Source organism: Polyergus mexicanus, unplaced genomic scaffold (assembly GCF_030449975.1).
Source record: "Polyergus mexicanus isolate NDT 795.1 unplaced genomic scaffold, iyPolMexi1.0 SCAF_26, whole genome shotgun sequence".
Classification (NCBI taxonomy): domain Eukaryota; kingdom Metazoa; phylum Arthropoda; class Insecta; order Hymenoptera; family Formicidae; genus Polyergus; species Polyergus mexicanus.
Window position 1 is genome coordinate 985,222 of NW_027223346.1, and position 14,906 is coordinate 1,000,127.

A 14,906-nucleotide genomic window follows, 5' to 3' on the forward strand; every position below is an offset into this window, starting at 1 on the left:
ATATCGCTTACAATAGCAAAAAATTGTACCCAATAAAATAATGTAAATCAATGCAATTAATTAATAGATATCGTAGATATATTTTATTTATTTTATATATTATATTTTAATATATATATATATATATATATATATATATATATAAAATAAATAAAATATATCTTTATATATAATATATATAAAAATATATATTCTCTCTTGTATTTTTTTCTATCGGCTACAGAATATGTTAATTTACAAGATTCGATATCAACACTTTGATAATATCGGATTATCTTAAACATTCTTAGATGTCGATGTCACGCGGCATTACGTGGTGATTTGCGCAAACGGCGTTTGCGAAATTGAGTTGGCTAAAGCCGAGGGAAGAAGTCGACACGGTCTATAAGCGAAATTGGCCCTTAGGAATTAGATCGCCGTTCAGAGAACCGCCAAGTGCGGTTCTCTTGCTCTCATTGCGGGCGAAAAATCGCAAATGTAGAAAACCGGGATTGATATGGCGTAAGAGAGAATATATAAGATGCGGCAACCCGGAAATACGCTCTCTCGTCCAAACTAAAAACATCCCTTGAACCACTCACAAATCTAATTCAAGCGTAGAAATATTCGACGACGTTTTATACGACGCTGTGAAGTTTTGCTGCGTCTAAGATTTTTATACTATGGACGTAAGGGGGAAGACTTATTCCCCCTCCCCCCCCCCCTCCTCCTCCTCCATTCCTAGCAGACTTTTCAGAGATAAACGGCATCCAAAGCTTCCCCTCCCCCCTTAACGAATTTTTAGGCGTTCACCTGATAAGACATAACGTTGCATGAAAATCAGGACCGTGCATCGATGAGATATATATACGTATACGAGTATCTAAAAGTAGCGAGTACCGTGCGAGAATACGGACGGTATCTTCCAAAGACGCGTGCGCGAGCGATCGTGCATGAATACATGCATGAGCGCCGCGATCGGGACGTTTTCTACATTCGCGAATTCGGATACCTTTGTGCCACGGCTGAAATATTCGCCGAGCGTGTGCGCGTTGCGAAAAAGAAAGAGAGAGAGAGAGAGAGAACCGTAAAAATATGAATAAAATATTGCCTGGCGCACGAGCGCGCGGGAATACGCGAAATATCGGGTTACCGTAATACTTAAACCTACGTCACGCGCAATCAGTCTGCCGGATACACGATACAGCTCTATTCCTTCGCGATAGGTATGCGTGAAAGAATCTTGTGTTTGTGAAATGTGATTGGGAAATTTATTCGCTCAGACTGGCATTAGAATAACATCTCTGATTCTGTCAACTAAAATATATCATTTCCCTCTTTTTTTTTTTTTTGTTTTTGCATAGATGAATATATTCAGCGTTTGTTAAATTAACTTTACAAAGAAAATACGTCAATTTTCCTTTTCTTCATTTAAAAAATAAAAGCATTCTCGTTATATATTTTTAACACGATCAAATATACGATCAATTATCATCGCGTGAATATTTAAAGAAAATATAAAGATGTCGTTTAAAAGAAAAAAAATTATTACAATCGACAAAATTATGGAGGAATAAATTTTGCTTTTAATAAAAAGAAAAAAATATGATTGGAATATCTCATTCGACGATACGCAGAAAGAAATAATTTTATAATGCTTAAAGTAATTATAATACAATGAATTTTGTAAATTTACAAAGAAATATAGAATCTTCCGCGTTAAAGGACATTCAAAATTCATTATAATTCTAAATTGATTATTTATTCTCTCTGTCGTCTGTTTTAATAAAGAGAGAAAAACGGCTGACTTTGGTATGGATCTTTTAATTCAGTCGCATTCTCTTTAACTTTTACGTGAAAGAAGCCGTAAGTGACCTTCGCCGATTACGCTGAGACACATGGTACTCAACAACGTGGCACCCTTTGGCACCCTTTTGTCGAGGTCGGCGGTTTCGACCGGCGTATGTAGACGACATTGTTCCAGCAACGGTCGAGGGGAACGAACAGCCAGGTGATACGTTTGCAAAAATGCATCCAAAGGAAAGGACGTGACGTACAAAAAAGCGACCGTGCCGGCTAATGAGAGGCGGAAATTAGTTAATGAGAACGTACGTTTTTATGAAATGAAGAGCGTGCGGACCTTTTATAGAGCCGTTCATCCACATTCATATTGCGAGATATTTTCGCATGATAAGTTTTATGATGAATTATATACATTTTTGCATCACGCAATGAGAAAATTTACATAAACGAATTATACATTCGCTTATGCAAATGTTGAAATAAAGTAGAATTTATCTCCGGAAAAAAAAAAAACGTCGATATATTTTGGTTTTTTTAATATTTTCTAGTTATCATCGATTAAAAAATCTGAAAATTTTCACGAATTAAACTTTATAATAAATAACCGGAGGAGAAACTTTATTATTAATTTTAAATAAACATTATCTTTTTTAACAGAATTATTTATTCACCGAATATTCATGAAATCATTGAATCTTATTATTGAATAATATTTTGTAATAAAAAATTTGTAACAAATTAACTTCCCCTATAATTTTCGCTAATTAATAATGCTGCTCAGATTTATGAAGAGTCTGTTGTTAAAATTAAATATGGTGGGAATAGAACATACACACTATAAAAGTTGAACCAACGATGGAATAATCTTCATCTCGGTAAAAAATTCTAATACCGCGAGCGCGTGTATCGCGAAGAGTGCCAACGACGCGCCGTAATTGCGTCTCGTATGGATTTTTCGCAATTTCGCTTTGTACCTTGTGATTTTTATTGTATCGCACTTTACGTACTTTACGCGCGGATTTCCAGAGCGGTGCGCGCACTAGAACGCAGGTGCGCGCTCTACTTGCGCATATTAAAAATTTACCTAACGAAGTGGACGCATTTTAATTTCCGGGCAGTGCGCTCTGGTCGGTGAGATTAAAAATTTTCGGTTCCGCGCGACGACGTGTCGTAATCGCTCGTTGTTATTCGTGCGAAAAAAGAGAGAAAGAAACAAAGTTGCGAAAAGAGACAAAAAGAATGTAGCGAGCAAGCGAGAAGAGAAAACACAACCGCTCTCCGCATGCACCTGCTCCAATAATGTCGCGTCGTACTCGGCCGTGTTTACCGACACAGAATCCGACGACTTTGGTACGTGCGTGAATGCATTAGCCGAATGTGAAATCGCGACGCGTATAACAAGAGTCCTCGAATGCGCGCGATGAAAATCAACGCGACGCACGCTCGTTTGAATATACATGCGTGTCGGTCGCGCGATATCCGCGAATGATTCCCTTGTACGAGTACAACGATAGTATAACTGCTGGGCCGTGTCCCGAAGCCGAGATCGCGACATCGCGCGTCATCCACAGCGCGAGCCAGCATCTCGCGTAAACGCGTACGGATTTTATCGACGCGCGCGTTTACGTCGCGGTAATTTAACCAGAACCGATACGAACACATTCGTGTACATCGTGCAATATCGAGACAACTGGCGTCGTTGGGGGAGCGACCGTAATACGATTCGTATGCGATAGACGAGCGAGCGTGGCAAGGGAGGTAGAGAGACGTAAAAGTTCTTTCGAATTGGAACGAGCCGAGTCCCGGTGGCGAGGAAGCGCGGCGGAAGAATCTCGAGCTGGAGCGCGTACAGCGTAGGAAGGAGTTCGTCAAATCTGCGAAGAGTATACACGCCGCTCGCAAAGTTTCGTCGTACGTCTCGGCGAAACGACTGTTTACAGTAGGGGAAAATCCCATACACGCAGCTGGATTTCCGCCAAACGTCTTTATTACCGGCAATATTGCGCCGGTTGCGTCGCGCCCTGGGTGTTGCACGCTGAACTTTTGGCCGGATTCGTAGTCGCGAAGAAGGGCCACCCCGACCACCGCGAACATCGCGACCGCATCGACGGACTTATATATTTCGTTATATTATACACGCGACAAGGACCGCGCGACAACTCCTCGAGGAGTCCGCGAGGAGATAAAATACGCGGGAGCCTTAGCGCTTTGCAGCTTTCGTGCATTTCGAGGGTTGCGCACAATGCCGCAAACGATCGTGCGGTGAAACGGCTTATATTTCATAAGGGCGAAAACCCTAGTGTCGGCCGTCTACGCCGTAGCTCGCGCGTAGAATAGCGAAATTATCTGGTAACCTAAGTGCATAGATGTAATAAATAGTAAGGCGACGCGCGATAAAGCTTCTTATCTATTTTATCTATTCTAAGCAATGTAGATTAGAAATAGGTGGCGTATATAAGACACAGAGTTGGGAACGTTACTTTATAAAAGTAACGCGTTACCGTTACCGTTACTTGAAAAGTAACGACTCGTTACTTTTTCATTATGTTTTCGTTTTTTGTAATGCTAAAATAAGCTATTAGATTATACAATTATTTAATAATCAATATCAAATGTAATAATCTATGTTACAATTAAAAACTCTAAAATTAGTCTCTATATAGCGAGCGTTTTTTTTATATTAAACTTATTTAATGATTCTAATTTTTTATGTTAATATCTTTACTTTTCAATACGCTTATCTTTATAAGAATTTAAATTGTAATTTACAAATTTCAAATTTGTCGAAAATTTTTATGGAACATTGTTTTTAAATATTGATATTATTAAGAGTGTATTGCAATATTCACTATCGGTATTGTAAAATCTATAATTTACGTTACTATAGATTTTCAGTACTGGCAGTGACTATCGGAATGCAGCCTATGATAGAAGGCTACAAAATATTTTTCAAAAAATACATCTATTGAATAGATATGAGATAATAAAGAATCAAAAAATAACGATAAAAGTAACGACTAATCCGTTACCGTTACTGTAAAAATGTAACGACGTTACCGTTATCGTTACAAATAGAAAAAAGTAACGATCGTTACCGAAAAAAAGTAACTGTAACGGTAACGCGTTACTTCCCAACCCTAATAAGACATACATAAGATAGATACTCTCTAGTTGAAAATAAAAGATGATATGCGACGTATAATATTTTTATATCGAAATATATATATATATATATATATATATATATATATATATATATATAAAATTGATAAAATATAACATGAGCCAGATATAAGCGTTTGTTTGTACATTCTGTAGAAATTCTAATTATGGTTTATCAGCATCGCGCTATTCTAAGGACTATCGCATCATCGTATATGACGTCGTTCCCCAATCTGAGCCAGCTCGATGATATTGACTTCGATAACACGGCCTGTCTCATACAACCTTAGCTTATGCTAAACCACGGAACCGGCATTAATCGGCTATCTTCAAAGTTATCGTCCCGGACGGTAATTACCATTTACGAGAAGCGTTCACGCGCGCACGACGGCGCTGTCTCTCACGCGTGTAGTACATCACCCCGTTCACCCCCTTCATTCGATGGTTTATCGAACGCTCAAGGTTTATCGGCTAATTATCGCGATGTACTCCGACGGTATTGACGATGATAAATCAGGTATTGGCAACTTATTACTCGTCGCGGTAATGTCCTGTATTGATCCATCAGCTGTGCAAACCGCGCGGCCCGAATACGTTGCGCAAAATCGTGTTTACGTATACGCACACAAGTACGTATACACACGGGCATTAAATATGTATTTGAACGTCGTCCGATGTTTGTCGATAAAATTGCTGGCTCATGAATGCCGGCGAATCACGCCGGAGCCTGATGGCGCGCGTATGGAGATGAGTAAATTTTCGGCTCGTCGCAAACAATCGAAACACGAACCGCTAACTAGCGGAGGCACTCCCCGATTTCGCGAATCTTCGCCAAGTTAAATTACACGTATTACGGATGCGTAGATTATTTCGCTAATGCAATTGATAATTAGACGTCGCGGAATTATCTTTTTCGAAAGCTTTCATGTCGCTTATTAATATTTAGTCGCAAGTAATATAAAATCAATTCTATATAATACGTATACCCTAAATATGTGTCAAATTTCAAAACCATATCCAGAAAAACCTTTGAAAGCTTAAATCCAACCACAGTTTATGCAAATTAAGTCTCAAATAACTAAAAAAATTATTCTTTGTCGAATTGTTAGCAAACCTTCCTCGATGGAGATCTTTATATAAGTCGTATATAATACTAAAATATAAAATATCGAAAAATTATAAGTTACGAAATAAGATATTTGCCCCAAAAAAATGAATTATACGTTAAAAAGAAAAATTATCTTTAAATTTCTTTGGATAAACACATATGTTTTGAAAATGTAGACACATCTTTTTAGAAAATTAACTGCGTGAAAAATCTTTATTTTTATTGTTGAACTTATTTTAAATTTTAATTAAATTCTTCGAATATAAGCTATAATGTATAACTAGTTTAAAATAAACAGCGCCCATAAATACACTAAACTCATGAAAATTCATACGCTAATATTGCTGCACGTATATTGCCGCGCACTTAAGAATGACTATACACATGGCCAATTGCCAGAAAACTTGAAACTAGGAAAGAAAAATAATAATATCTCTATAAAGATATTAAAAAGGAGAAAGACGGCAATGCAATAAGAAATATAATCGAAAAAATAGCAGATGAGCGTTCTAATACTGGAGCGTAGTTTATATTTTATGTGTTTCAATATATTTTAATGTTCTACCGTGTTAGTCGATTTTAATAATTGATTAATACATTAATTAATTAATATATCAATTATTAAATTAATTATTCCATTTTAATAAATTAGTTAATTGTGATATAATTAAAAATATTTCTCTATATGTACTTTTTTCATTTTTAATCTTTTTTTTTACTGTGCAAAAAGATTGTATCGATTCTTTTTTCACAGATTCCTTACGATAGTTAAATTTTTCTCACTCTAAATGCACAAAGTTGCACATTATAATGCAGTAAAAATACTCGAATAAATGTACTCTCGGCAAAAATAATAATACATGTTTATCTAATATGACACGTTGCAACAATCACAGTGTTACGGTCACGATAATCGGGACTGAAATTCTTTAATAAACTCTCCGACCACGCGATCACAAGCCTATTTATATTATACTGTAAAAAAAAAAAGAAACACTTGGGTAATAAACGACAGACCGCGATCGTAACGCGCCTCGAACCGTTATCGAAAGTTTCACCGTTCGATCTCTCCATCTTTTGAAAGCAATTAAAGACAGATGCAGGTGCAAGAATTCCGAGAGCGTGTTCTCCCTCTCTTTCTCTTTCTCTTTCTTTTTCTTTCTCTTTCTGTCTCTCCCTCACCCTCTTCGTCTCTTTTTACATCGATATATTTTTATCTTTCTCTTTTTTCTTTATACTTGGTTTTTCTCTTTGAAGCAATTAACGATCGTGTCTTTATGGCTTTTATGGTTCAATTGACGTTTAATGATTCATTTTACGAGTGGTATGTACGAGTTTCGGTAATCCGAGAGTTAAAATGCTCCTTTTTCAACCAGGCCGCCGCCGCCGCCGCCGCCACGATCCGCCCTATGTGCCAAGTTCTAAATCTTTTAACTCCATTACGCGGCGAAGTGAATAGCTCTTACTATTTTTCTTGGCAACGATTTCCGCTGAAGTCCCTTTCCTCGTTTGATAGGGAAGCTCATTCGGTATCTGTATTAACAGTATAAATTGAGTTCGTACTGCCTGCCGCATATTTTAAGAGTTTGCACGCATAACGGAATTCGTTTTAGCGACAAGTCTTTTGCGAGCACTTGGAAAATCATAGCGTAGATCGTTACGTCATTATCACGTATGCAGGATGCACGATAATAATTCATCGCACACACTTGACCTAAATATAAATTCCAGATTAAAGCTGCGTAACTCGAGGTATAAAAATATCAGAGAAGGATGCGTGCTAAATTGAAACGTTAAAATTATATATGGTGCACCAATGACTGCACAGCAATGACTTAAGCATTTGCGCAACGTGCGGATACACAACAGCCCATTTCGCAAGGTTTAATCTCATTCGGCCATTCTGTATGCGATACGCGAAATTATGCGTGTCGTCGACGACGATGCGACGATAGCTGGGCAAGTCGCCTATTGCGACGCGCGTATACAAAGTCCGTGTCGTACAATACGCTTTTGAAATATCGTATGACGCGGTCGTATCTATCAATCGTCAGAAGACAGAGCGTACATTTGCTATAACGCAGTCGTGCGATGTACACACGTGTCATGATTTAATAACGGCGTACACATTCAACTATGCGCGGTATTCGGTATCTCGTTCGTCTGATCTCGTCGGCTTCTTGAATCATCACCACCATCGCTTGAATTAAAAACGCGACCGCATTCTCGGCGATAAGACGAATATGATAATATCCGTCTTATATATTTATAATTTTACCACCCGCAAATGCGAAAATAAATCATGCCCGATATAAATTTATCGCGATCATAATATGTACGTAATATTATTCATATAAAGTTTCGAAAAAAATCTATCAATCTATTTTAAAGTACGGCTAATTAATTTACATTAAATTTCTTTAATTTATATTAAATTTTATTTGCTATAGTCGCGCTAATGAGCGACAACTCAATTACGGAGAAAATCCCCTCCGTTGCATTTCTAAATTTTATTTGTTCGACAAAAATGTTCTACATCTTTCATTTGCATTATTCGAAATAGATAGTGCTCGGCAGAAAACTAGCCAGATACTAACGAAACCCAAAAATATATCTATCGGTATTAAATAAATCAAGAAAATTAAATTTTAAGATAACTCAGATATCTTTCGGATACGCGTATGCATCCTCATACTAAATTTAAGAGTCGTATTTCGTCAGAAAATGACATATCCTTCAGTAAAATAATATGAGATAGTGTATCACGCGAAATAGAGCGTAAAATGTCTTGAAAAATGACTCCGACGTCAGATGAAATTCTTTCAGTTAGATGGGCAGCATTGTTTCTCAAAAAGGGGCCGAGAGAGAAAGGGAGACCGGCAACTAAACGCGCCGCGGCCAGGAGGCTAAATGGAACCTGACAGGCAACTGTCGCGGAGCAGAGCGGAACCGCAAGAGGGTTAACCCGTCTCGTTTTGCACCGGAACGGTTTCCTCTATGGTGGCGAGAATGATCTTACCAAGAGAGAGAGAGAGAGAGAGAGAGAGAGAGAGAGAGAGAGAGAGGAGGTCCGAGAGGCGAAAACACGTGCGGTGAACCTGGACCCTTGCACCGCACCGCGATGTTCGCCCTCGCGGTATATTCGTCTCGGGCGAAAATTGCAGCGGCACCCACGGTATTCAGAAACTGTTACCAATAGCAATATTCGTTGCCGCGTCGGTGAAATTCGTTGCTGAGTCAGCCGTAAAATAGACCGGGGGCCCCGGGGCGGACGGGCGATGGCAATGGCAATGGCAATGTGCCCGCGAAAGAACGACGTGAGCGCAATTTCGTGAAAATTTGTCGGAATTACACGCGTGCTTCCATCCTCTATCTCTTCTTCTTCTTCTTTTTCTTTTCCCTCCGTACGGGAGCGCAAGAAAAATATGAGCGGACACATTAGTCGTAAGCTCGCGCTAACACTAACAATAAGTGAAAACAGATGATCGGTCACCCATGTGTCGCGGCACACGCGTTTCTTTTCGTTCCCATAGCTCTGTAGGGATGTATCGGTTATCAATATTTTAAAGGCGAAGCGTTATCTTTCTGCAGATTTTAAAGGTAGCACTGCGTGTGAAAAGTTCATGTTATTATTTAGTATAATTCGTATCTCTGCAATTAATACACATGAAGTTTTTCCTCTTTCGTCCCCAATAAAATATTTATAATTATAATTGTAATTTATACAATCACGAGAATAAAATTACGTTAATAAAATTAATACGTTAAAATACATTAAAATTAAATTATGTTAAGGGATCGTACTAGTTTGAAATCTCGAAAAATGAGTACATTTTCTAGATTCTCTTGCAGCGCAACGACTTGATAAAAATTTTTAATCTTTTTACGATATTAATACAATATTAATAACTATTTAAATAAAAATTTTCAGCTTAAATTCCCCCCCCCCAAATAATGGATATTTGTGGAGTTTCTCCAAATTTTAGATGGCTGCACGATGTGCATGAAAACGTTCGTAGATTATATCTGAAATGAAAAATCCAAGTTTTTTCTTATTAAACATTGTAATGGCTATCTGCTATCTAAGGTTTTTTTCAAAATTTTAAAAAATAAAAAAATGGCGACGTGTTAAAAAAAAGTCCATCTTTTTTTTATAACCAAAAAAATGAAGAATCGGATTAAAATCTTATTAGAAACTCACATATAAAATTTAAAATCAATCCATCGAACATAGCCCGAGTTTTCATGCACACCGTGCTTGAAAATATAAATCTGCAAATATTCGCATAACTTCAAAAAACGAAAAAAAAACTTTAGGCTGGAAATTTTTATTTAAGTAGTTAATAATATTGTATTGATATCGCAAAAAAAATTAAAAATTTTTATCAACTCGTCGCGGTGCAAAAAAAAAAAAATCTAAAAGAATGTACTCATTTTTCAAGATTTCAAACGGGTATGCCTCCTAATAAAATAAAATTACGTTAATCAAATAAAATTATATTAATAAAATTACGTTATATAAAATTAATATGTCAAAATACATTAAAATTAAATTACATTAATAAAACAAAATTATATAAAAATTACTTTATAAATTTATATCTGTAGAAATACAAAATGCATTTACATCTTCAAGCCTTATTTCAAGATTTATATCTATTCTATACTCAATAGTTTTTTTTTTTTTTTTGGGTAGGAAGTGGAAAGAGAGGAATGAAAACAAAAAAGTCAACTCGAGTATAGTTTCGTTGTTTGTATTCAAGCGCGTGTCGCCGCGGGCGCTTCTGTCTGTCTCTTGTTTTTCTCGCGCGTCTTTTCTTCTCGCTTGCGTGCTATATTGTCACGCACAACGCACGATAATCAGTCAAGAATAGCGCGCTGGGCCGGTACGTCTCGCGGTCGAGCTACGGGAATCGACGAGCCCTGAGCCAATCATCCAAACGGTGCGTGAAACGGGACAAAGTCGCGTAGTGCGTCGTATCGTGCGTACTAAAGTGTGCTAAAGTGTGTGCGCGAACGAATCTCGTATCTCGTCGCGAGTGTCGTCTTTTTAATTCGATCTCGTGCGTCGTTGATCGCGCGAAAGATTCACGACGATGACGGCCATTCGTGCCTCCTCGTTTCGCGTCACCGACGAATCGGACCTTCTCTCTCCGATGACAAAGAGAGGGGAAGCAAGCAAACGCTCGCGTCTAATCGTTGATCTGCGCTTTTTTTTTACATCTAATAACAATCCCCCGGAATTCGCTCAACCTCGTGTATTTCGTAGTGAGAAATATTCTCTAATGCGGATGAAAACAGATCCTTCCTTAGGATAATTATGTAGGAGGTAATCATGTGCGGTTATCGCGAGCGATTTCTTCTTTTTATGCGTTGAATAAAGCATTTCCTTTTATGCATTGAGTAGAGATATTCGTATACCCACTGCTTTCTCATCGCTATTTCTCGTGTTTTGCAGCACAATGTTTATTTGCTATTTTCCGCATATCATATTCGATCGGAAAATAAACAATGTCTAACAGTTGTTTACAGCATCGTAAAAAATCAGACGAATCCGTTTATCTGATTGTGATCATTGAAGAATTCTTACTCGCGATTATATCATTTATCCTCGCGTAAATCGACTTCTTTTTACGATTCAACTTATTTTACTTTTTATTTCTAGTATAACGATAAAAATACGACATACGCGCTCGAAGACACCAGGAGACCGGTTGAAGGGGAAGGGGAAAAAAAAAACGCGAGAGAAAGAAACGACTCGTCGCACGGTCGATGCGCAGGAGACACGCGCCGTGTCAGACGTCGTCATGTCCCCTTTAAGCGCGTCCGTCGATTAAGCGCGCTGCTTTAAGACGTTCTTCGCGGGCTCGAGGACGGGGCGCTCGTTCGCCCCGAGTGAAAACGACTCGGTTCGAGTGCCCGCTGCGAGGCAAATCCGATCACCAGGATAAGAGCACACTCGCGCACGGTCCGTCCCTCTTTATACGAGCACCGCGACCGCGACCGCCGTCTACCGATAATGCCGGCGATTGTGCGTCCTGCGTTTACAAGTGGCAGTCGTGTAATAAAGTCACCCGTAATCGCGAGCTAATGGCCGCTCGACGACGTTGATTGTCCCGATTGTATGGACCGCGCGCGGCGTCGCATCTCGTCGCACCTCGGGCGCAGTTCCGCGTTATTAAATTCGATGCCGTGCCCGTGCTACGCGACCCCGCCGTATATCAGCCGGCCACGTGTACCGCACGCGTATACAGAGTGTCCCGGAATCGTCCGCGCGAACGTAATATCCTTTCGTCCTTAATAGGTGTTTTTTTTTTCTTTTTTTAATTCCGCGATCGATCTAGAGTCGAGAATTAATATGCCGAGTTCGATAAAAGAGTATTTTACACGCGCCACAGAATGAATATTAATATGAAACATATGATTGGAGGAGGGGTAGGGGAGGGGGACGATGGAACCACCGACTTCAATTTTAATGATATATTCGCGTTTATCTCAATAGACCGGCTTTTTTTATAACAAATATATTGGCGGAAAATATTGAACTCTTTGCGAATGAAGTCTCTAGCGATAATATAGAATTTAATTATTCATTTAAAATTTCAAATGCATTAAAAATTTGTTTCCATAATCCATGTATGAGAAATGGAATAATGTATCATAAAAATTGAATTCGCTTAAATTGTAGAACACCCTGTATGCATAGAGGCGTATCGTCGGGGACACGAGGGTTTGGTATAAATTTTCGTTTCAACGAATTTCGCGAATTTATAGTCGCTTTCGCGACAACGTATCGCGAATTCCTCTACGCGCATGGTGGAATCTTTTTCACTGCTATGATTACATAGATCGCGGTGGAGAGCCGCATCGTACTGTTGCATAACTAAATATACGTTAATTGGAGCTTTGTTATGGTCGCTTGATATTATGTAAAATAATGAAAATGAGTAACTGTGCGCGCTGATTAAATTACAAGCGATTGTCGCGTAACCGAGTTAACTTTAATTGTGGAATCAACGGCTATTTAACGAGATGTCGCGTCTCGTTGAATTGCACTGACGCAACGACATTGTCAAAGTAATAAACGACAATGATTCACGGTCGAATTACGCACGTTTCTCCTTTAATATCTGCATCTGCTGTCTTGTCTTGTTGACAACAGCGATTCATTAATTAATTCATGTTAATAATTTCCAATCGCGAAAAATAATAAATTAATGCTTATAATTAATGAAAATAATAATAATCGAGTAGTTTCGCGTATCATATCATGTTTAATAAACGAAATTGTCACGTTTTAGGGTGTGAATATTTTAGTCATTTCTTTCATTAATAATAATTATGATTTGTGGTCGGAAATCGAAATCAACAATTAACAAGGAATATCTCAACCGTCTCGCGTCTAAATTCGAATAATGAGAGTGTGGAAATTTCATGGCAAGGATATTTGACGTAGAACGCGTGTATCATTTAACAAAATAAACGGGACGGCAACAATATTCATAATATCCATAATGTATAGTGCGAGATAAATACGATGAAATAACAGATATTAGTGAGATGTTGAAAGAGCCGGACTATCGTGAGATTCGCGACAAGTTCGTTTATCTTTTGAAGCAGTGTGTCAACAAGGACGGATCGAGTGTCGGCTACGCAGTCGGAAGAGCAGAATGATTGTAAAGTTGACACGTGCTACCGAGAAGTCTCTACGGATTTCGAATGCGGTGAGTAATTTTCCTAGCATAATTTTCCGATTGTTAACTTTTTCCGATGTTCACTATGAAAAGTTTCATAATGTATAAGCTCCATTCTTTAAAATATGCATTTAAGGCGGCTTGGAAATAAACTCTTTGTACGTGTTGAGGATACAAGTTGAAGATATTTGGCAAACTCTCTGGAGTTTTACGCAAAGGAAATGATGATGATATATCTTTCTTGAAAATTTATGGATATATTCGCGTGCGTGAGATATTCTACTGAAATAATTAAGACAGAATAGACTAGATAAAACATAGAGCTAATATAAAAACTAAAGTTTTATTTGCTAAATCTGTTTATAAATTTATCAGAGCCAAAAAAAAAAAAAAAAATTCAAGTTTTAGCTATTTTAGAAACTCTTCCAATTCATAATTTATATAAAAAAATACCTTCGTTTTTTAATTTATTGCTTCATGTTCAATGCTTATATCTGAATTAACCAAAATCAATGCGCCATCTCTGTCCCGGTATACATATTTCAAAAATTTATTACCTTACTTACATAGTCCTTATTATCGAGGAATGTTTCGCATCCGAAGTACGAGACGCCAACGTCGATAGGTTAGACTGGCTGCAGGATGAAATTGCGCGAGGATCGTGCGACGAAAAGGAAACACCAGATATACGAAAAACATATCCACATTTAACGCGTCACTCGCGATATTTTTCGCGCGTGATCGTGAATTTCTCATACGGATAAAAAAAGAAAACAACATTTCCGTCCTACATGCCGCGCGCGATCGCTTGAGAATATTTTATTAACTGTGACGTATGCCACCGAACGTGCGCGATTGAAAGACGGGAACGCCTGAATTGGAACGCGACGATGCGCACGAACCGATCCGAATAAAAAACCTCGCCAATACGAGCGACGATATTGTATTTTGTTCAAGGAGAAAATGAGATATCTTTCTCCAAAAAATTATTGAAATTAGCATACGAGACATTCTACTGAAAGAATTGAGATAGCCTCATACATATAGGGCAAGTGGAAAAAATATATATTTGTAGAAAAGACATCTTTCATATGTGTTGTTGCTTTATATGTATATATATATATTGCAGCATTTATATCTGAATTAATTAAAATAGATTT

The 14,906-nt window shown here is 38.0% G+C and overlaps 2 protein-coding genes across 11 annotated transcripts in view; one reads left to right on the plus strand and one right to left on the minus strand.

Annotated features, from left to right (window-relative positions):
* LOC138943256 (melatonin receptor type 1B) overlaps nt 1–14,906 on the minus strand; it is a 186,367-nt gene that overhangs the window by 161,899 nt on the left and 9,562 nt on the right. The gene's annotated exons all lie outside the window — the stretch shown is intronic.
* LOC138943247 (uro-adherence factor A) overlaps nt 11,343–14,906 on the plus strand; it is a 30,727-nt gene continuing 27,163 nt past the window's right edge. For 2 of the 3 annotated variants that reach the window (XM_070313870.1, XM_070313875.1), the window contains exons 1-2: nt 11,343–11,381; nt 13,354–13,776. Coding sequence is in view for 1 of the 3 variants with exons in the window: in XM_070313875.1 (XP_070169976.1) it covers nt 13,772–13,776 (5 nt within the window). In the remaining 2 variants the exon portion in view is untranslated. Of the gene's footprint in view, nt 11,382–11,521; nt 13,130–13,353; nt 13,777–14,906 lie in introns of those variants that run through there. The other variant, XM_070313871.1, reaches the window with a different exon arrangement.